General features: G+C 44.4%; 1 protein-coding gene across 3 annotated transcripts in view; it reads left to right on the top strand.

Annotated features, from left to right (window-relative positions):
* Nucleotides 1–24212, top strand: part of LOC117024666 (NADPH--cytochrome P450 reductase) — a 62762-nt gene that overhangs the window by 12292 nt on the left and 26258 nt on the right. For 2 of the 3 annotated variants that reach the window (XM_033110054.1, XM_033110052.1), the window contains exon 2: nt 15081–15272. In XM_033110054.1, the coding sequence (XP_032965945.1) occupies nt 15094–15272 (179 nt within the window). In that variant the 5' untranslated portion in view covers nt 15081–15093. Of the gene's footprint in view, nt 1–13476; nt 13506–15080; nt 15273–24212 lie in introns of those variants that run through there. The other variant, XM_033110053.1, reaches the window with a different exon arrangement.

Here is a 24212-nt window from a genome sequence, read left to right as displayed (position 1 = left end):
TTACCCACTGCCCTGCCTTGACAACCTCCCCTCCAGCTGTCTCACGGAGGAGGACTCGGGACTGAGAAAAGCAGATGGAAAGCTAAGGGGTGCATCCGTTTGCCTCCAAGCTGTGTGGTCCTCGGACTGGTGTGTGGTTGCGACCCTGGGCCCACATCTCCCACTGCAAACCTCCCACTTTCCAGCAGAGGGTCCTATTTCCTAGGAATGGTTTCCACTGCTGAGAGGGCCTGTCTGGCCTGTGCACCCATTTCACTGCCCACCTTCTGGGCCGCAGGTGTCGTGGCCTCCCTTGAGTGCTTATTGATTCTAGTATTTAGGGTTTTTCTTTTTATTGTTTAGTTGTTGTTTATTTCCTGTTTCCCTCACAGGCTTCTGTGAGTACAGTGCTTTGTAGCTCTGCTCCCTTGTGTCTTGCAGAGTTAGAGCTGCAGAGACATGTGGAAAATAAATTGCTTTTTGGAAAATAATTTAACAGTAAATCAAGAGGCTTAAACATATTTATTCCCTTTGATTCAGAAATATTTCTAAGATAAATTTAGAGACTCTATTTTAAGGAAATAATCAGATGCACAAAGATTTATCTTGAAAAGCTATCAATCATCATGTATTTATGGCATTATATGTAACAGGGAGGATATCCTGTAAATGACTCTATTTATAGGTTGGAATAACATTTGAGAATTTACGATGTTCACAATTGAATAACTGAAAAAAGCAGAACAAAATTATATGTAGTATAAAAACTAGTATTAAAAATAAATATATTTTATAATATACATGTAAAAACGGGTAGAATAAAAACAAATAGTAGATGTTTGGATTGTTTTCTTTTAACTTTATATTTTTTAATGTAGCGTATTTTCTTCAGTAAGCACATATTTTTAACTTTTTATTCTAAAATAGTTTTAGATTTACAGAAAAGTTGCAAAAATAGTGCAAGGAATTATGAAATACTCTTCACTCAGAATCCCCAAATATTAACATTTTACCATGTTTGCTTTATCATTTTCTCTATTTTTTTAATACTTTTTTTGTTGACCTATTTTAGAATAAGTTGCCCAGGCGGTGCTCATTTACCCCTAAATACTTCAGTGTTTATTTTCTAAAATTGAGGGATGTTTTCTTACATAACCATAGCACAATAATCAATAGCAGGAAATTAACACCGATAACACTATGTTGTCTAATTGTAGAGTTTATTCAAATTTTGCCACTAATGTCTTACATCAAAAGAAAAATCTCTTTTTTTTCCTGGTCCAAGATTGCATTTAACTATTACCACCATTTACTTTCCTTTGATCTGGAGTGGTTCCTCAGTCTTTTTTTATCTTTTGCGACCTTGACATTTTTCAAAACGTCAGGCTATTTCTTTGTAGAATGTCCTTCAGTTTGGATTTGTCTGATGTTTCCCCATAATGAGATTCAGATTATGTATTTTGGGCGGGATATCACAGAAATGGTATTGTGTCCTTCGAGCACCATGTCAGGTGGCAGGTGGTATCACTTTGTCCCAGTATTGGAGCTGTTCAGTTTGATCACTTGGTTATGGTGGTGTCAGCCAGGTTCTCCACTAGGAAGTTCTATTTTTCCCTATGTAATCAATGTTTCTCATCATACTTTCACCCACAAGTTTTAGCATTCAGGATTCTTGGCTGAAACAGTTGTTACAATAGTGGTTGCCAGTTGGTGATTTTCTAAGTCTTCATTCCTCTTCATTTATTAGTTGGCATTCTACTGTGTGGAAGAACTCTCCCTTTTCGCCCATGTACTTATTTATTCATTTATATGTTTATGTCAGTGTTGACTCATAAGTTATTCTTTTATCCTATAGGTTATAATCTGTCACTATTGGTCTTTATTTTTATACTCAAATTGTGCCAGTGGGAACCCCTCCCCACCGCCACCCCTGCAGCCTCCTATGTCCTTTTGACATGTCCCTGTCATTCTTCAAGCCCTTCCTTATTCTTTTTGCACAGCCAGGTTAATTCACTGCTTTTCCTGCCCTAGTTCTGGAGTCAGCCATTTCTCTAAGGAGCCCTGATTCCTTTTGATGGAGAATGATGTTTAGAAACCAAGATGTGGGTGCTACATGGCTCCTTGTTTCTGGGATATCTGGGCTTCTAAGCCTTCTCAGCAGACAAAAGTGAGAAATGCACATAAACATATACACACTTCTATATCTTTGTATACCAAAAAACCATTGTGCATACTGATACCTCCAATTTCAATTCAATACTACAGTGTTCGTTTCTCGTTTTCTCTTTCCATATTTCCAAACTCCCTTCTTCAACAGTAAGAAATACAGCTCCCATATATTATTTTTAATTTTAAAAGTAACTCATGAATATCAGCTGCCTCATTATAAAGGGAGAGACAAAGCAAAGGTCCTTTTAGATACCCTTCACCTCAATCATATTCTAGACATTCCCTAGAGGAAATCACTATTCTATTATACTATTGTCCTGGATCATTTTCTGGAAAAATACATAATTTTTCTTTTATTTCATTAATGGTTTCATAATGAGAATACCACTTTTTATATAATATTTTTTGGCAGTCTTTCAGCAAAGTGCCTTTAGTTTCATCTAATTACTTTTAACTACTGCATAGCATTCCATTATTGGGAATTGAAAACGTAAGTATCCAGTGTGGGGTTGGTGCAAGCAGTGCTATCTATGGTGAACGTGTTACTAGGCCCAGTGAGACTGACCCACAGTCCAAGAAGAGAATCAGCGAACCCGAGGGCCTGGGTGTTTTTTCCCATGTGAAAACAGCTTTAACAATATTTTTCTGGTTAGGTAAATAACACATGCTCATTATTTTTTAAAAAGGAAATAATACATTAAAAATAAAGTGGGGGGGGGACCTCTCACCCCTGAGATAATGTTTTTGTAATAATCCTGTCACATATCATCTTATGCATACGAGGTCTGTTGACAAGTTCGTGAACTTGTTGCAACCATGTTGCTAACCCTTTTTTGATATCAGAGGGATTATTCATTATGAATTTGTACCAGCTGGACAAACAGTTAACCAAGTTGACTATTTGGAAATGCTGAAAAGGCTGCTGTGGAAAAGACGAAAACAACCGAACTTGTCGCCAACAATTCATGGCTCTTGCATCATAACGATGCACCAGCTCACACAGCACTGTGTGTGAGGGAGTTTTTAGCCAGTAAACAAATAACTGTGTTGGAACACCCTCCCTCCTCACCTGTCTGGCCTTCGATGACTTCTTTCTTTACCCAAAGATAAAGGAAATATTGAAAGGAAGACATTTGGATGACATTCAGGACATCAAAGGTAATATGACGACAGCTCTTATGGCCATGCCAGAAAAAGAGTTCCAAAATTGCTTTGAAGGGTGGACTAGGCGCTGGTGTCGGTGCATAGCTTCCCAAGGGGAGCACTTCGAAGGTGACCATAGTGATATTCAGCAGTGAGGTATGGAGCACTTTTTCTAGGATGAGTTCGCGACCTTAATTGTCAGATCTCGCATGTATACATACACAACATTGCATCACTGGGGCTCTAGCACAGATGCTGCTGCATTGTGGACACTTACTTATTTTGCAGTGTAACGTATGTACAGTAAAGTGCACAAATCTTCAGTGTACCGCTTCACAACTTACGCATATAAACTCCCCTATAAATGCTTGTTCATGAGAGTACACACTATCCAGCATGCCAGAAGCTTCCCTGTTGTTTTCTACTCATGACCCTCACTCCAAAGGTAACCACTGTTCTCATGTCTCTCACCATAGATTACTTTGGTCTGTTCTTGAAGTTAAACTATAAATAGTACTCTTCTATGTAAGGGACTCTGATATGTTTGGCTTCTCTTGTTCAACATTATGTCTGTGAGATTCATCCATGTTATTGCATGTCGCAGTAGCTCGTTCTTTCTCATAGCTGCAGGAACTTAATCCTTTTTGTTGTTTACTTCTTATTCAAAAATTTTTTTTTTATGAATTCATTCATTCATTTATTTTAAGGAAGACGCAGCTCACAGTGGCCCATCTGGGGATCAAACCGGCAACCTTGGTATTATTAACACTATACTCTAACCAACTGAGCTAACCGGCCACCCCCAACATTTTCAATAGTAACAGCTACATTTATTATAGCGTATACTCTGTGCTAGGCACTGTTCTCTACCCTTTACAAATTCAGCTTATTTAATTCTCGCAATAACCCGACGAAGTGGGTACTGTTATTGTACCAACATGTCCATGATTCTATCAGATGGAAGTAGTTCCCTGTTATTCCTACTTTACCCAGTGTTTTCATCATGAATGGATGTTGAATTTTGTCAGTTGCTATTTCTCCATCAGGTAGGATGATCAGAGGGATTTTTAAAGCCCATCGATACAGTGAATTACATTGTGTTTGAATATTGAACCAACCTGTATTCCTGGAATAAACTTCACTTGATTATGATGTAGTATTCTTCTTATATGTTGCTGGATTGAATTTGCTAATATTTACAAGATTTTTGGATCTCTGTTTCTGAGGCATGTTGGTCTGTAGTCTTTCTTTCTTTCTGTCTGTCTGTCTTTGCTTTCAGTACGGGCAATAAAGGCCCCATGAAATGAGTTGAGGAGTCTTGTTTTCTGACAGATGTTATGTAGAATTGGTATTATTTCTTCCTTACGTGCTTGATAGAATTTACCAGTGAAGCTGTCTGCTCCTGGTGTTCATTTTTGTTGATGGTTTTAACTACTAATTTAAATTCTTTTAGAGAAATCTTTAGGTTATCTATTTTTCTTGGATGAGCTCTGTACTTCATGTTTATTAAGAAATTTGTCCATTTCATCTAAGTTATCAAATGTTGGCATATTCTTGTTCATAATTTCCCATATTCTCCTTTTAATGTCTGTGGAATCTAATGATGCCCCCTCTTTCATTCTCTATATTGGTAATTTGTGTCTTTTTTTTTCTTTTTTTTCCTGATCAGCTTGGCTGGAGGTTGATCCTATTTAAAGGCAACATATGTATCAAAAGTTATATAAATTCAAATCTGGTTGAGAATTTAAGGATTTTTTTTTTAAAGAGGAAAGCTTTTTGTTTAAAGGTGCTTTTATTAATATAATTACGGAGGAAATCAGAATGGACTTCAGAAACAGACACACATTTTAATTCAAGTCCCACCACTTTCCAGCTGTGTGACTCCCACAAACCACAGAAACTGATCTGAGCATTGATCTCCTCACTTAGAAGGAGATGATAGCCTCGGTGGCAGGGGGATGACACACTCACACCCGGCCCAGTGCTCGCATGTAGCGGGGAACCACTGTCCTGGCATTTAGCAAAGTGAGCCGTCCAAAACGACTGCTGAAATTACTCATTTGTGGAGTATTCGTCCACTTTCCTGGGCAAGTTTCTCCTTTACTGTCCCCACGCCACTTTGAAAACGTTTATTTCACTGCATTTCTCAACTTTGACTGCATTGTTTCCTTGACCAGATTGGGAACTTCTGCACGACGGGGGGGCCATGTTTCTCTCATCTTTTCTTCCTCGTGCCCGCATATATTTACGTGATAAAAAATACTTCAGTAAATAAAGACTAGGGAAATAATTAATAATGGTACATCAAACCAGTGGACTATTGGGCAGCCAAAAGAAACATCATCATAAAGGATCCTCTAGCAGCATGAAAAAATATTTTATAAAATAGAATACACTTTATCTGCTTTTTGTCTGAGTACATGTATGTATGTGTGTATAATATATTTATGTATGGAAAAAATGAAGAAAACTCTAGAGAGAAAGTAGCCATGTGGGTGGTCAGCTTCTGGCCTGACTTTTCACCCTTTAACATAAACATTTGAGCAGGGGGAGACGAGGCCAGGAGGTGGTCAGTGTCCTGTGGCTGGAGGCTGTGCAGGGAGAGGCTGGAATTCCTGGCACAAAAGGTCGTGGAGGTGCCTGGGTGCGGCCGGCACAAGAGTCCCGCCTTCCTTTTTCTCTGTCTTCCTTTTTCTCTCTGGTTTGCAGATACCAAGTCTTCCGTCTTGGAGCCAGAAGGCAGCAGCATCTGTGTGCAGACCGCATTGGGTTTGCAATGACATATTTAGGATGTAATGATGGTGTGTTTGGGGGAACCAGAAGGCCAGTTACCCCAGAAGAAGCTCCTTGTTAAAGCTGAGAGCTAGCTCTGTGTGAAGCACAGACTGTTCTTGGGACCAGATTTTTAATTGAAAGAGTTAATACTTCCCCCCTTCCTGCCTTTTTTCAGAGGCCTGCCCTAAGCCTCCCAGTGTCTCTTCCTCTTGCTCGAGTCCTTAGGATACGCTGTGGGATCACGTATCACTGTGTATGTCTGCCCTTGCTTTCTACAGCTCTTACTGACTGTAAACTAGAACTGTGCGTGTGCACGCACATACACTCGCGTTTAAAGGGTTCAGTGAAAGAGATCCAAGAATCAGTATTTAAGTATTAATTCAGGTCAGAGAGTTGGTGTCCCCTCCTCCCCCACATTGTCACCAATCAGCCAGTTCAGTTTACTGAACATTAATTTGGTTGGTCTGTGTCCTAGGCTCCTGGGGTGGCAGGTATGCTGTCATTAAACCCAGATTACCCAGCCTTCTGTTGGCACACGCCTGATGGCGGGCTCTGCCTCACAGCGGCTCATTCCCTTTCCAGGCCCCTGTGTCAGAAAGTTACGTCTCTGCCCTCCATTACCAGGCCCCACTTCTGCACTCTGAGGCCTCTCCCACCTGTTTTCTGACTACCCAAAGAAGGGATCAGCCGCCTCTAAATCTTCTTTTCTTTGGGGTAGTAAACCTTTCCAGTTCCTGGACTGTTTCTCATGTGGCGTGTTTTGGGGGCTGTTCCATTCTGGGGACTCTTTCTGATTGTGTTGCACTTCATCTTGATGCCAAGTACGGAGCCCACCTGTACCTGTATTAAAGAGCCTTTAGTTCACTTTGGAAGGCTGTGTGGGCATCGGCCCATCCCACTCCTGTTTTTGTAAAGGGGTGGGGGGCAGCATCACCGTCCATGCTACAGGCGTGCTGCATGGAGACAGGACGAGGCCGTGTGAGCTGTAGCATGACCTGCCTGAGTGGGGAGTGTTCTGATAGCTCTCTAGGGTTTCCTGTCAGACTGTCACCCCTGTTTCTGCTGATGCACCGGAGGCAGAAGCAGCCTCAGAACTGGTCTGCCCAGCATCTGAGTAAACTAAGGCAAGTCCTCAGCTTTCTGTGTTTCTCTTTTCCTTGTTTGTATTCAGAATTAATTGAGGCAAAGGAGGGGTCAGGAGGATGAACCAGTATGAACTTTGTTAGAAAAACCTGGTCCTTCCTCCTAGTCTCTCCTTTACTCTTACGTGGCTCCCACACTCACAAACAAGCCTTTATTCTCTGCAACTCCCAGCTGGGAGTCCTGCAATTTAACTCAGTTCTGACACTACCCGCCTGGAGATAGCATCAGACCCCACAGGTTAAGGTTAAGGGCTCAGGTCCACATGGCTGCTCCCACCCACTTCAGATGCCAGTCACAAGTCCAGGTTGTCACCTGTGCTTCTGACCAGTAGGCTACAAATGGCGGTTCCCATGTCCCCCTCCTCAGGTTCAATTTTGCTAAAACAGCTCGCAGAACTCAGGAAAGCAGTTGTTGACCAGTTTATTGAGAATATGATAAAGGATACACAAATGAACACCCCGATGAAGAGACACAAAAGGGGAGTTTGGGAGGGTGTTGAGCACAGGAGCTTCTGTCCCCGTGGAGCTGGGGCGCGTCACCCTCCAGTACCTGGATGTGTTCACCTGGAAGCTCTCCAAACCCCGCACTATTGGGACTTTTATGGTGGCTTCTTCGTGTAGGCATGGTCAATTATTCACTCCATTTCCAGTCTCTCTGCCCTCTCTGGAGACTGGGGGGCGGGGGGGGTCGTGGGGGCAAGACTGAAAATCCCACGCTTCTCACCGTGGCTTTGTCTTTCTGGTGACCGGCCCCATCCAGGAGCCCACCCAGAGTTGCCTCATTAGAACAAAATACACTCGTATCACCCAGGAAATTCCAAGGGCTTTAGGAGCTCTGTGCCAGGAACAGGAGGCAGAGACCTATATATATATATATATTTTCTATTCTCTCACAGAACTGCTATGAAGTATCTTGTACCCATAAATTGCCCTGTGCTAACTTTTAATAGTGTTATTAAGTTATACCCACAGAAGGCCCTGGAGTATGTTGCCAAAGGCTTAGGGGAGCAGTGGGTTCGCCTCAGTTGGGGTTCAGGCCAGGTGGCTGAGGCCCGAGAGAGGCTGATTGAAACAGGACCGAGCGGCTCTCCACGACCAGATGCAGTTCAGTGGCAGCCCCTGTGGGGCTTTGTCAGCTCGATTTATGCTGAGTGATGCTGGCTCTTCTGCCTACTTCTTGCCAAGTCATGCTTCACAGACCAGCTTTCCTGGCTGCCTTCCTCTTTCACATCATTGCATCAGACGTAGTGGCAGTCATGTGTCTCCAGATCATACCCATAAGCCCTGTTATCTGGGGGAAAGGTCGTCAGCTGGGGGCGTTGGGGCAGCTGCTGTGGCACGTTAGCCTGAGCGTGTTCCAGCCTCGACTGCCTTGGTCAAGGCTCCGTGACTGTATTGATATTGTGGGTGCAAGCACCATTGTACGGGGTCACTTCCCCATGGCATTGTCCTTTCTAATCGTGCCACACCCTCCTCCTGTCACCAGCAGCTGCCCAGGGCCCAAAGACCTTAGCCACATCGCTTCAAAGGCTATCTCTTACCACCCTTACACCCACACACATACAGAGGCACCCATCGTGCCCTGCTTGAGTCACACCAGATGCTGCAGCTACTGGCCTTTCATGGTTTAGGCCGTGGTACGTGCTCCCTCTGCCTGGAACTTCTCTTATCTCTCTATCTGACTGGTGGACCCTGTTCATTTCTCATGACCCAGCTCAGATGTTGGTGCAACCTCTTTGTTTTGGACCGTCTTCCCTTCTTCAACCTCAGAGCTCTGTTGCCCCCAACACCTGGCCTCCCCATGGCATTGTCACTGTTGGGATATGCCTATAAGTGACAGCAGTGAGTTGGCGCCCTGCATCTGCCAGCAGTGTAGTGGCAGAGAAGACCTGATGAAAGACAGGATTTAAATAAGATGTAGAGTGTTGTAATACACCACATGCTCAGGGTACAATAAAAAAATCACTTACCATACTAAGGACTAGGAATATCTGAACTTGCTTGGGAGAAGACAACAGATGCCAACATCCAGGTGGCACAGATGTTGGACTCATACAAGATGTAAAGAAGAGCCAAACGGACACCTTAGAACTGGAAAATACAGTACAAAAAACACCCCAAAAAACTCAGTGGCAGGCCCTGCCATAGAGTGGAGAAGACAGAGGAAATCACCAGTGACCTTGAAGATAAAACAGTGGAAATCACCCAGTCTGAACAACAGACAGAAACCAGACTGAGAACTGAACAGACCCTCAAGGCTGTGGGACCTAATAAAACACATTTATGTCCTAGTCCCAGAAGGAGAGGAGAAAGAGGGTAGGGCTGAAAAAGTATCTGAAGAAATTATAGCTGAGAAGTCCTCCAATCTAATGATTCAAGAAGCTTAGAAAACCTGAAACAGTATAAACCCAAAGTAATCTACACCGGCCACATCTTGGTTTGGATGATCAAGTTCGTGGACACGAGCTAGAGAGGAATCTGTTCGAATGCTCTTTTGAGCACTGCTCTTTAGCAGGCTGTCTTGGGGAGGTGCTTTCCTCTGAGCTCTCAATCTCTGGAGACTGAGCCTGCTGGGCAAGAGCAGGCATTGTTTCCTTTAGGTTTTCCCTCACGTTGAAGCCACTAAACCTTGGCAGAGGTTTGTGAACCTCAACAGACCTGTTCCCACTGCAGCTGGGGGATGGATACCAGACTTTCATCTGGGATGCCTCAAGGTGACAGTGACTGTTCGCTGCTGGGTGATTTGCATGCTGAAGGGGCTGACTAAAGCGCCTGTTGGCTTCTTTCCTTCCTTGTTGCTGCATCAGGTGATGGGCTCTTTCTTATGTCAGTGCCGGGTTGGTTGATCAGTCTTGTTTACTGACCAGAGATTGCACATAGCAAATGAAAGCCCCAATCACTTCCTGGAAGGGAATTTTACGCTCCAATGTTATAAACAGTTGGATCGGGAAAGGACCCTTCTGTTGTTGCCTCGTTGCCCTTTCAGAAGATGGTGAAGCTCCTGCCGCACTCCTGGCCCACAGTGTGCCAGGCGGCCTGCTGGCTGGCACTAGGACTAGAGTTGCTAACCTTGGGCCGCAGGATCAGCCGGAACTGGCCAGCTGCTGACGTTCAGGGGGAATAGCATCTGTCTGTCTGTCTGTCTATCTCTGCCCTTTTCTGTATGTATGTTGTCTTTTATAATAAAATGAAAACTTAATTTATAATAAAAGATCAAATCAGATCTGCTCTATTTGGGTGGTCTCTTGACAGATGGGGGTCACTAAAGCCTATTGCCGGGAGGGACTTGCCAGAGGTGACGGGGCTGTGGCAGGAGCCTGGTCTAGTTAAGAAGTTACTCTTTCTATTTTCTCATGTCCATTTCTTTTCTTTTCTGTTCCGGAGAAATGTTGCATTTGGCCCCACGAGCTCTGCACTGGCTAATGTTCTTCCTTTCCACTAAACATGGAAAGAAGAAATAAGTCACAGGGCAGAAAGATCACATAGGGTTCCCCTAGTACCCTTAGGGTGCCTGTGGGGACCTCTGACAGTCTTGTGGTCACTCTCCCACACCTGAAATGGAGAACACTCATCAGGCAGGACGTCCAAAATTGTCCCATCGGAATATTTCACAGGTGGTTGGAGCGCTGTGCTCCTAACGCTGAGGTCACTGGTTCGATTCCCACATGGGCCAGTGAGCTGCGCCCTCTGCAGCTAAGATTGTGAACCACTGCTCTCCCTGGAGCGGGGCTGCCGTGAGCAGCCAGAGGTTGGCGTGGGCTACTGTGTGCTGCCAGGAGCAGCCGGCAGCCAGCGTGAGTGGCCGACAGCTGGCGAGAGCTGCGGTGAGCCGCTGTGAGCGCCGACCGGCGACCGGCTGCCTCAGCTGGGGGAGCGCAAGGCTCCTAACACCAGCATGGGCCAGGGAGCCGTGTCCTACACAACTAGACTGAGAAACATCGGCTTGAACTGGAAGGTCGGAGGAGGCAGAAAAAGGGGGGGAGAAAAGAAAGACTATTTCACAGAAGAGGAGGGTAACTTTGTGTTGTAAGGTCTTGGATCCCAGACTGCCGAGGTGCCAGGCGCAGGGCACCACAGCAAACTCCCAGAGGTGTCTAATTTTCTAATGCAGGGCAAGTCCATATCTGTGTGGTTAGTACTCGCTGGGGTGCTTCAGTTTCAGTGTTCGGCCTTCTACGTTCCTTTTGATGACTTGGTGTCTTACAAAGCTAGGTTTTTGGTGGTGGTTTAGACCTATTTCCCAGATAGAACTTAGTTTGGGCCTAGAGTACCATGAAAATTTTACTGAAATGCCAGGGGCTCCATCATGTGAGGAAGTTTGGGAGCCTCTGTCCTAGGGGGTTGCCAAATGGGCACACTGCCACCCCAAATTTGTTTTAAATCTGCATGCTTCAAGTTACCGATTCTTGGGCATGGATTCAGAGATGCAGGCTGGAGAGGTGGGTGGGTGTTTGTGTGCGCTTCAGTGTGAAAATAATGGTTGAGGTGAGATAATAATGTTTTAACAGCTTGTTCACGGCTTCAGCCCCCAGGCACATATACTAGAGTGGGGAGTGTGGGATCGAGGTGTTTCCTCCCAGGTTGACTTTCTTCTTGCCAGCCTGCCAGCCCTTCCTTCCCACCGTGTGCCAGATTCAGAGGTGCCCACAAGTCTGGTCTTTCCTCAGGAGCTCACAGCAGAGCAGGGGGGAGACACATGTGCAGTAGGTCTTCCTACTCGGGTGCTGAGCGTAGCCCTCCCCTGGGAAGCTGGGGCCCCCTTTCTAGTTTGGCCATGCAGGCATCTCCTTACCCATTTGGACCCTCCAGTTCCTCATTGTAGATCAGCCTCAGATAAATGATCGCCAGGTCCTTTCCAGCGCTCTGCAATTCTTGTCTGTCTGAAGTTTCACACCTCACACTCAAAGCTCCTGGGAACAGTCTCAGTTCTGCTGAGACCCCAGCTCCGATTGCCGGCAGTGGGCAGTGTGCTGGTGAGGGCTTCAGGGCCCGAGCCCCACCCCTACCTGCTTCGGGGAACCAGTCACATTCCCAGTGGGAGTGCCTGCTTGTTTCTGCAGTGGTGCAGGGATTTGTGGTGTCCTGATCCTGAGCTAAGACGGTAGAGGCCTGAAATGCTGCAGGAAGCAGTAAGAGCAGGTATTAGAAACAGTAAGAATGGAAAAGAGTGGACTTAGCCTCACAAACTGTGTTGTAATGATGTATTTGCTTTGTGCCTTTCAGATCATAAAACCAGTCCATAATCTGTGTGCCACGCTTTGCTAATCCAGCTACTCTAGAATCCTGTGCTCATTTAGCCACAAGTTGGTACTAGGGGCTCATTATCTGCCAGGGTGTGAACAAAGTGAAGTCCCTGCCTTTGTGGGCTGACCCGTAGTTAGGGAGATGGCCAGAGGGGGAAAAATGTATGTCAGGTAGTGGTCAGCGTGTGAGGGGCAAGAGAAGGGAGAGTGACCAGATAGCTAGTCAGGCAGAATCTCTGAGATGGTGACATCTGGAGACCTGAAGGAAGCGAAGAAGAGAGCCCTGGGCAACATGTTAACGTGTGCAAAGGCCCTGAGGCTAGTGTGACTGGTGAGCGTGAGGAAAGGGCAGAGCAGTGAGAAACACAGTGGGAGTGGCATCCAGGGGCTAGATCTTATGGGCTGATGGGCCAGATAAGGACTCTAGGTTTTGTACTAAGTATGAAGCCATTGAGGGTTTTGATTAGGGAGGTGACGTGACCTGACTTACTTTTTCAAAGGATCCCTCTGGCTGCTGCGAGGAGGAAGGCCTATTAGGAGTCTATTGCAGTGGTCTGGGTGGCGTGAACCAAACATATTAAATGAGTGGAGTTGTGTGAGCGCCTACCAGTCTCCCTTGCCCTGCATCACACCATCGCCCAGAAACCACCCACCAGGAAGGAGCTTTCTCTGGAGTTCACAGTCAACTTGACTGTATGTGTCAACAAACAGTCTTTTAGCTTTGTGTGCATTAGCTCCCCCCTTGGTAAAGTAAGGGGACAGGGTGACCTGAGTTGGAAGGTGGGGGGACGGAGCGGATGTCCACTGACTGCTGCCCTTTGAGGGATGCCAGCTACGGGCTTTCCCATGTCAGCACGTTAGTTCTGGCCAGAACCCCCAGCTGGTTCCGGCAGGGCTTTGAGTGTCTGCTGCCTCCTGTTTGCGGTCCTTCCAGAGTCCATGAATCCATCCCAGCAGGTCCTCTCTCTCCATGGCTTTGTGAGAGCTTGACAGAAGGCTTGTGGGCGTGACAGACGACTAACAAGGTTGGAGAGAAATACATGACTAACACTGGGTAAATATTAAATGTGTTTATAAGTTAATACTTAAATGTAAACAGTACTCTCTGTGGACACTGGAGTTAGGTTTGGCCTGTAATGTAAGCTATCAAAAGGAAGAAGCTGAGTTTATCTCAGGAACTCAGCCATTAGACAGCCCCTCAGATTAATGAGAAAGCAAAGAATGAAGTTGGATGGCCCTTTCTGAATGGCCCATTCCCCAGAGGGCTGATGCCAGGAGCCGGCAGACGCTCGGGCGCTCTAACTCCTCCGGAGGGCCCTGTGCTTTCCTAGAGGCGGTGTCAGCTAACAGAGGTCAGATATGAGGCAGTCTCCTATTGCCTGAGTTGCCGAGATATGACAGGCGTTCCTGCCTGTCTGGGAGTCACGGGTGTGGCGAAAGCAGCCCCTTTGGTAAGAGCAGTGATTACCAGCAAAATGGAATGGTGCAGTTCCAGAGCTGAGCCCAGCCTCATTGCTCAGTGACAGAAGTGGACTTCTGGGGTTGCATGTACTTTTTCTTTGGCCTTTGTTGACTTATATCAGATCTACCTACCTGCCAGGTTTCAAAGGTAGAAGAGCCAGTTGAACATCTTTCAAGGGATCTAACTAGGTTGGTGTGAACCAAGACCACCCTCGGGTTCGGTGATTCACCAGGACTCACAGAACTCAAAAAAGCTGTTCATTCCCAGTTGTGGTTTATTACGGCAGAAGGGTACAGACTAAAATCCGCATAGGAAAAGGCTCCATAGGGTGTAGTCCAGGAGAAACCAGGAAATCTGTCTTTGTAGCTTCCAGTTGTCCTGGAGTCACATGGACAGTATTTAATTCTCCCAGCAACCACGTGTGACAGTACATGTGAAGTACCACCAGCGAGGAAGCTCGCTTGAGCCTGGTGTCCTGGGTTGTTTTCAAGAGTCAGCCTTACAGGCGTGGAGCACCAGTGTCTCTAAGCTTACTTAGTCTCCAGCACCCCAGAGGCCAGGCTGATATGTGATTTAGAGTCCCAAGCATTCACCCTGAATGACATTGCTGGCAGAAACTGTCTGCATATACAAAGACATTCTCACTAGGCATCATATTCCAAGGGCTCAGAGGTTATTCCCCAGGAGCCATCCAAGAGCCTGTCCTGAAGACCTGAATGTGTAGAGTTTGGGGCAACCCCAGCCTGCCGCACATTTGGGGAAAGGGTTTGTGGTGAAGTGGTCACCTCTCTCATGTGGAACCAGCCCCTCTGCTGTGTCTTATGTGGCTGGAGGATGCTTGGTGGTCCCGAGTCTGTGGCTTCTGTTCTCCGTTTGCAGGGGGCCCAGTCCTAGCTCCAGCTGGAGCCTACACCTAAGGTACACCCTGGGCTGGGCTGGGCTGGGCCCATGAGGGCCACTTGCTGTTTTAGTTGCTATTCAGGGCTACATCCGTGTCCTGGCGGGGGCCTTGCTGAGAAGGAAGCTTCTGCCCTGGTGCTTAGCCTATTCCTTCAGCCCTTGGGGCATGAGGCCCAGGCTGAAGCTTTCAGGGAGGGGCCTCCCCAGCAGGCCTTAGGTGGACCCTGCCCTTCCCTGCTGAAGTCTGTCATTTTTCTCTCCCGACAGTTTCTTGATCAACATGGAGGATTCCAACATAGACACCAGCACCACCACGTCTGAGACGATAGCTGAAGAAGTGTCTCTTTTCAGCATGCCGGACATAATTCTGTTTTCACTCATCGTGGGTCTCCTAACCTACTGGTTCCTCTTCAGAAAGAAAAAAGACGAAATCCCCGAGTTCACCAAAATTCAGCCAACGTAAGTGAACTGCTTGGGTTCCCTCTTTCTCAGCATTCTAGAATGCTTGGAAGTCTCCATTGATGCAAGAAGCATTCTGTACTTAGGCCTCTGTCAGGATTGAGCCAGCTGAGAGAGACACAGGTTCCTTGCAGCATTTGGGGTCCAGTCTTGGCTTTTGCCTTACAAGTAGACAGACGGTGCTTCAAATCTACCTTATATTTACACAGCACTTTAGAGTTTGCAAGGTCCTCTTATGTCTGTCTTACTTGAACTATAGGGACTATACAGGGACTTCACAGGGACTATACAGAGTGGAAGGCACCATTTTACAGATCAGATAACCTGAGATTCGGGGACGTGAAAGGCACTAGCCGCGGTCATCCACCCAAGCAGAGCTAGAGCTGGCACTGTTTTTATTTTACTCCAGACCCCTGTGTGACCTTTCCATTTTGTAAACAGATGGGATCTTAGAGCTGCTGTTTGCACAGGACCATAGAGCAAGGCAATTACTTCTTTTGCAATTTCCTTTCAATCCTCTTCATTACTTACAAGGAGAGAATTGCAGTTTGGTATGGATATGTCCTTTTTACCTACCACTTGCTAATTTTTTTACATGAAGAGAGCCACCTCAAGCTTAGAGCTTTGGGCAGCGACAGTATAAGAGGAAAACTCTTTTTTTCCTCCACTCCCAATACTTCTGTGAGCAGGTGTGGAGGAAGTTTTCCCCACAGCACGCAATTCTCCAACTCTCGTGACACCACCTGCCTGGGATTAGCATCAGTCAGATCCCCCAGGTTAAGGGCTCAATCCCATGAGACTCCCCGTCCCCTCCGATGCCCGTCTCAAGTCCAGGTTGTCGTCTATGCTTCTAACCAACCAACCAGCTATAAAAATCAGAGGTTCCCAAACCTCCTTTTCAGGTTTCATTAATTTGCTAGAGTGGCCCACAGAACTCAGGAAAAGAGTTGACTTACTAGGTTACAGGTTTATGATGAAAGGAGAAGTTACTCGTTCAAGGTCCATGTGCCCGACCCTTCAAAGGGCCAAAACTCAAAATGTCAGAGTGTGGAATAAGGGAAGTTTTATTGATCGAGAAGGCACCAGCTTGAGAAGACAGGGGACTTGAATGCTTCTGCAAATCCATTTTAGGGGCGCCCCAAATTCAGTTGTCTGACGTCAGGTGAAGGGAGGAGGGGCGGGGCCAGAGGTGGGCGGGGACTGGAGACGGTAGTAGGTGCCCACAGGGGTGCAAGGGGCTGTGAAGTCTCCTTGAAGCTCGGTCAGACTCTTCCAGCTCTTCAGGAGCGGCCGTCTGACTAAGGGCTGTTTTTTTGTTTTGTTTTGTTTTCTTTAACTTTTTTTTATTAGTTTCAGGTGCACAAAACAATGTACTAGTTAGACATTTATCATTTATATCCCTCACACAGTGACAACCCCCTCCCCCTATCCGCTACCCTTCTGACATCGCATACAGCCATTACATTTCTACTGTCTCTCTTCCTAATGCTGTACTCCACTTCTTGTAACTATTATATATATAAAATTGTAGTTGAAATTCATTATTGTTCAGCTTCAGCTTCAGGTGTAGGGTGCAGTGATCAGGCATCTACATCATCCCTGAGGTGGTCTCCCTAATGCGACAAGTGTCCATCGGATACCCTACAAAATCTTTACAACATTATTTATTACATTCCCCAAATTGACTTTCGTACCCCCATGGCAATCTTGTGATTACCGACTGTGCTTTCTAATCCTGACTAGGGGCTGTTTTTGCAAAATACTCAAGCCTGAAGCAGCATTCCTCTAATTAATTAGCATACCTGTAGCAGGAGCTGTTAGCCTGAGGGTCATGGGACAAATGCAGGCTAGAGCATTTCACTGTTACAATTCTCCCTTTTTGTTTATCCCTCAGTCTTGAGGGAAATAGGGCAACTGGGTTCCAGGCTTTACAGGAGGGAGGAATGACTTGTAAGAAGGATTCAGATTTGTCTGCCCATCGTGCCCCTCTTATCCGGCTCTTACAGTGTCACACGCCCACTTCTGATGGTCCCTGAGCCTTGGAGGGGGTAATCTGGGTATTCAATTTAAAAGCAGAGATCACAGCAACGGTAGAAGCGGTAGGACAGGAACCTACTATGAGACACAGAATAAAAAGTAATGAAGGCAGGCAGTGTGACAATCTGATAGATTCTCCTGGTCTGAACTCTGAATCTCTCTGATGTCATCATGTGCTCAGGCAGACCTTCTGTGTGGCTTACACAGCACCAGTCACTGAGACACGGCTGATGATTTCTCTGAAGTTTACATCATGTCATCTAGCTGCAGTCTGCAATTGCAAGGGAAAACAAAACAAAACAAAACAAAAACAGTTTTAGTTCTCAATAATTCCAAGACAAAGGACGGAAGGAAAAGAAACACTAGTTGAGAGGGTTGCATCCAAATACTTTCAGTAGAAAAATTCAGTTCACAGGTGAAAAATAAAACTAAAGATAATTAACTGAACTAGAGTCTAATATCCACAATTGCGCATTATGGTTTCTATTGAAGCAATTTTTTTCTCTAAAGTCACCCTCATTTTTATCAAAGATAGGCAAATGAAGACTAATTTCATTGCATAGTCTAGTTTCAATAAAGTTGGTCTGTTATTTGCATAAGTACAACAAGAATAGCAATTGATCATACTTGTACAAGTTCCTTTAAATCTGCTTTGCTGGAATTTCATAAGGAATCTCCAGATTGAACTTCAGTTAGCCTCTCAGGGCTAAGAAGCCAAGCCACATCCTGCCATTAGACTTCACTTGCACTACCTTTAGATTTGGGTGTATTTCTCAGGTTCTTGAGGTCCCTGAAAATGTCTGGAGGTTCTTCCTTTGCCATCTCCCAGGAAAGCAACCTTTGTTCCTTACCAGAAAGACTGCCTTGAAACATGGAAGCAAAGTCCCAGGCTGTTTATCCAAGGGGCTTTTATTGGCTTCCAAAGTCACTCATAATTCCTTAAAGCTTTCTGGTGATAGCCAGAGTCTGTGCATGTCTCTTTCAAACATGATATTCCAGCCTTATCAAGAGTTTCCAATTGTGTCCTATCATAGAGAGAACAGATTCCTATTGAATTTATGCAAACAACCATATTGCCATGAAAATAATAATACTTATTCAGTCTCCAAATTTCTGGATGGATCAGGTAGGAAGAAAAATATAAGTGTTTCAATACTGCTTACAATGGTAAGATTTATCAAACTGCTCTAAGAAAAAAAAAAAGAAAACAAGTTACCTTGAAACATACTTTCTAAAGTATCAGAATAAAACAATATGGTGTCTGCTCGCTTGGGCCCTGAAGGAATTCATGAGACAGGTAGACATATAGAAGGAAGATTTATTAAAGTAAGAGAAGGATTGGCTGGCAGAGTCTGCTGGAAACTACTGCAAATCACTGCCTCTCGACTCGTTTTATATTTTCTAACCAGGATGTAAGTTGCTTTGGCCTGTAATGGAATTTTCTATTGAGTTTTGCTTTGTCCATTGGAATGGGGGGAAAGTACAGTTAAACCGGTTATTCCAACCTTTGCATATGTTATTTAGATTTAAGTTGGAGCTACTAGGAGTGGATCCCATACAGACACAAAACCTCTCCCAAGTCACAGGGCCAGCAGTAGACCAATGTAAATAGAAACATTGAAACTGGTCTGCATAGTAAAGGTATAGAAAGCAGAATCATTAAGAAGCAAAGAAAGAAAAGAAAGCTTTCAGAAAGTCCCAAGCTAAGTTACACTTGTTAAATCAAATTATACCAGAGATCCAAATCTCAAAATAGAAGATTTAGTGCCTCCATTACAATCCCCCTGTCTTAACAATATGTGTGTGTGTGTGTGTGTGTGTGTGTGTGTGTGTGTGTGTGTATACAGAGGGTGCCAAAAGTATACACATTTTAAGAAAGGAACAAACTGTATTAAAATTGCAATACTCAATATATACTGATAACAAAAGATGACTATAAATCATGTGTATACATTTTTTTGGCACCCCAGTATATGTGTGTGTGTGTGTATGTGTGTATATATATATATATATATATGAGTTGTGATCAAAGTGTGAATGTTTAAATAAAAAATTTATTACAGTAAAAGACACATTGCCATTAATCCCCCTCAAAATACTTCCCCCTGCTGCGAACACATTTATCCCATCGTTCTTACCACTTTCTGAAGCAGTTCTGGAAGTCCTCTTTCATGGGTGTCTTTAGTTGTGTTCTCATGGCTGCCTCGATGTCCTGAATCATTTTGACTTTGGGGAAGAGCCAGAAGTCTCATGGTGCCAGATCTAGTGAATAAGGTGGATAAGGACACACCATAATGTTTTTATTTGACAGAAATTGCCATATACCAGAAGTGATGTGTGACACAGAATGTTGTCATGATGGAGGATGATTTACCACACACTTTAAAACACACCTTCCCTCAACCGTAGCTCACACCTGACTGACTGCACAGAACAGGTTGAAACTTGTCACACACTGTTACTAAGGTTAGACGTGCTGCTTCCCTTATTGAAGATCCTGCCTTTCTGTGGGATGGCATTCAGCAGCAGCATTCACCGCATTTTGTGATCACAACGGGAAAGACTCCGTGTCACATATTGCTTCTGGTACGACAATCTCTGTTAAATTAAAAACATTACTGTGTGTCCTCATCTACCTCATTCACCGGATCTGGCACCGTACGACTTCAGGCTCTTTCCCAAAGTCAAAATTACCACGAAAGGTAAATATTTTGAATCGATTCAGGACATCGAAGCCGCCATGACAGCACAACTAAAGACACTCACAAAAGAGGACTTCCAGAACTGCTTCAGAAAGTGGCAAGAACGATGGGATAAGAGTGTCTGAAGCGAGGGGGAGTATTTTGAGGGGGATTAATGGCAATGTGTCTTTTACTGTAATGATTTTTTTTAGACACTGACTATTTTTTTCCACACCTCATGTCGTATAATAATTATTCCTAAAATGTTCCATCAACCTTTTAATTACATCTATTTATTAGTTCTTAATAACTCTATGAGATTTCAGTCAATTAATACCCAAGCTATTTTCTTGACAAATTTCATAACAATGATAACAAGAGCTTATTTTTTTGTAAACTCACATAAAACAAAAATACCATATTTAATGTTAACTCTAAAAAACATGTCTATTTAATCAAACCAAACCTAAACCAGCTTTAATATCAAATATTTTCCTAGATCATATGATCCTGAAAAGCATTTGGGTTAGTTTCTATTATATATCCTTATTTATATAAGCTCTTAATTCCTTCAAGCTAATCACATATTATAAACTAGTACTACCTTCTGGAGTAAAAAAAAAACACACCATGCCATATATAAAACACAGATATTACAAACAGAGATCATACACATAAACAGAATTATCAATAAGTGTAGAGAAAACAAGATTTTTCATTTGGCCCTTGACAATTTTGAAGGAGGCTGGGAAATGGAAGCGGGCGAGGGTCTGGCCTGTGAGACTAGCAGCTTGTGTTTTTAAAAGTTTTCTCTCCTTTTTCTCCTTCAGTCACCTCAGCCACAGGCAGTAGTAGCTGTGTTTACTTTCTGATTAGCCAGCAGGAAGGTCTTGGGGGGGATGCTGCGACCTCCCTTCCCTTTTTTTATTTCCACTCAGACTTTGAAAAATCAGCCTCCAATTTTGCTAAATTTCTGATCAGTTATTAAATCCTTTAACACCTGTTCAGATATACTAATTCTCATAACCTCAGAAACTTTTAAAAATTTTCCACCTTGTTGGGAAATCGGTTGATTTTTCCTTCTGTCTGTTTGAAAAGTCTCTTGTTAATTAACCTAACATCTGCATCAGCATCTGTAAGATCCAAGAAGCTTAATAGCAAATTCAAAAGTCGTAAGGCTAGTTATATGTTTGAGAATTCTCATATAAGCACGTGTTTGTTGAAGCCAGTTTATTGCCACAAATTAGCAGTACCATTTAGTGGTAGAAATATGCCATCTCTAGAACATATTAACATAGAGATCGCATAGCTTTCATTCTGAACTGCTAGCTTTTGTGTCCCAGGTACAATCTAAAACTCAGAGGTAATTTGCTCAGATGACCAAAGCTTTGCCTGCTATAGAAATTCCTTTAAAGCCCTTTAAGAATTAATCTATAGTCAAAGGATGCATTCCATTTTCTCTGAGAGGACTGAGAAAGTTGGAAGGCTCAGAGAGTTAAAAAAAAAAAAAAGCGGCTTCAGATCGCCTGAATTTAAAGTGACAGATCCTCCCAGAGGAAGACTGTGCCAGGATGAAGACTGAGCACAAAAGAGCAGTTACCACGTCTGGAGACAAAAAGGATAAGGAGTAGGGGACCAGCTTCAGGCACCGTGTCCTTTCTTACTTTCCAATCAATAAGGGAGGAAGAAGCCTCAGATCCACACATAAATGATACACAAGACAATAAATGGAGTGTTCTCCTAACCAAGCCTCAGGTACACCAGACAAGTTACAAATTTCTATTTCAAAGAGCTAAATAAACAAATACAAACAAACGGTTCACAAATCAGGTACAAGTCCTACAACTTTTCCCCCTCCCAACAAGTTACCTCAAACAAATGCAAAACAAATTGGCTTTTCCCATAGAAAAAGCCTAAACGAAGGAGGAAGTTCCCAGTTGGTGGTTGGTCGTACACATGGGGTGACTTACCTCCTTCTAAATTGAGCCTGTTGGCTCACAGGTGCAACATGGGTAAATTCCCAGCAGTCCTTCCTTTTTTAGACAGAAATGCAAATATCTCTGGAGAGAGAGAAAGGGAGAAAGAGAAAGCCAGGATAGAGAGGAAGAATTCCTTCCCTCAGGTGGAGGCCTCCCAAAATGCAAATGGCCTTGTTCTGAGGACGGAGCACCCAGACTGAGAGGAAGGATTCTCTGCTGTCCATTCCAAAACAACTCGACTCACAGACAGCTAACTGAAGTCCAAAGATGTTTCTTTACTCCAATTGTGTTGTGTGCCAGAGAGACCAGCCCCCACTGGGGTGTCCCTCCTGAGCCCCCAAGCAAAGCGGCTCTGACAGGTGCTCAAGACTCACAGGGGGTACGCACCCAGTATCCATCTACCTCTGGACACCAGCTCCGGGCTATGGCTGGTGTTACCATTTGTTACCGGTTCAAGATTTATGTGCCCAACACTTCAAGGGGCCAAAACTCAAAACATCAGAGTTTGGAAAAAGGAAAGGTTTATTGATCAAGAAGGCACTAACTAGCTCGAGAAGATGGGAAGCTTTAACGCTTCCGCAAATCCATCTTAGTGTTACCGGGTGAAGGTCTGGTTGCCTGCCGCTCACAAGCCAGTAATCTAATGGAGAGATAAGGATGGTGGAAAGAAAAGCAGGTTTATTCAAAATGCTGATATTCAGGAGGGTGGCGGACTCCTGTCCAGAGGCCATCTTCCTGTTCCTAGAATGGCAGGAGGTTTTATAGGCTCACAAGAAGAAGCAGAACAAAGGAAAGGGGGAGTTAGTCTTGTTACTTGTTCGGGAGAACATCTCCTGGGGTCCGGTATGTTCCGTGATGGTTATCTCGAACCCGGTCTTACGGTTGATTCATATGTCATCTGACAAAAAAATCGCAGTCCAGAATTGCAGCCTGGTTGCCAGTGTCCAGAGTGCTGACTCAGTTTCTTGCAAGTTAGTGTTCTGATTAATTAGATTAAGGAGGTATGCATGTAGCCTTGGAAAAACACAGCAATTAAATTGGACAGTGAGGGGGAGAAACAAAGAAGAGGGGAAAAAAATGAACTACAAAATAAACTGTAATTCAGTAAACCACGCTAGGTTGCTAAATCCTTAAAAGTATATGTCATGCTTACATTAAAAGCGCCCCAAATTCGGTCCTCTTTTATGTCAAGGGCAGGGAGAAAGGGTGGGGCAAGAGGTGGGTGAGGCCTGGAGAAAGCTCGGTGCAGACTGGGAAACAAGGGAGAGTGAGTCTAAGTCTCCCCAGTGGATCCATTGACCGCCACTGATCTGAATCAGGGTCTTGAGGCTCCTGTAAATCTTTGCTAAACAGTCATTATTTTGTACATAATTTACCAGCTCTTCAGGAGAGGTACCTTTGGACAAGGGGCTGTTTTTGCAAAATCCTCAAGCCTGAAGCAGAATTCCTCTAGGTAACTAATATACCTGTCCCAGGAGCTGTTAGTCGAAGGCCATGGGAGAAATGCAGGCTGGAGCATTTCAGTCGGTTACAGATACAACTCAGGAACAGCCAGATGGAAGAGATTCATTGGGCAAGGGTAGGAACCCCACTCTCCAGCACCTTCACCTGTTAGCAGCCCTGAGGCTCTGCAAGCCCCATCCTTTGGGGTTGTTATGGAGGCTTCATTATTTGGGCACGATTGATTGACTCGCTGGGCATTGGGGATTAATTCAACCTCCAGCCCCTCTCCCCTGCCTGGAGATCAAGGATGGGGCTGTAAGTTCCAACCCTGTAACCACAGTGTTGGTTCCCTTGGCTATTGGCCCCATCCTTAGGGGCTTTCCAAAGTTACTTCAATAACTTGAACTCCAGCGTGATAGAAAGTGGCTTGTTTTGAATAACAGAAGACTCCTTTATCTCTCTTATCACTTAGGAATTTCCAAGGGTTTTAGGAGCTCTGTGCCCGAAAGAAGATTAAAACCAGATACATGTTTCCAGACAGTATCCAGCTTGACTTTACTAGCACTGTTTTTATTTTGTTGATTTTTTTACCCTTCCATAAACCTTCCTTTTAAGAAAGTTTAACTTAAAAGGTAACTTAGTTTAAATACAAATATTAAGGATGTGAGAGTTCAGAGGATTTTTAGATATGAAAAAATGGTGGTGGAGGTGTGACTAAGTGACCACACCACTGTCTCCTCATTACTGAGTTCTGTGTCATGGCTGCAACCCGGTCACGTTGCAGGGAGGTTTGAGTGGGA

Source organism: Rhinolophus ferrumequinum, chromosome 7 (genome assembly GCF_004115265.2).
Source record: "Rhinolophus ferrumequinum isolate MPI-CBG mRhiFer1 chromosome 7, mRhiFer1_v1.p, whole genome shotgun sequence".
Lineage (NCBI taxonomy): Eukaryota > Metazoa > Chordata > Mammalia > Chiroptera > Rhinolophidae > Rhinolophus > Rhinolophus ferrumequinum.
This window is presented reverse-complemented; position numbering and strand designations above follow the sequence as displayed.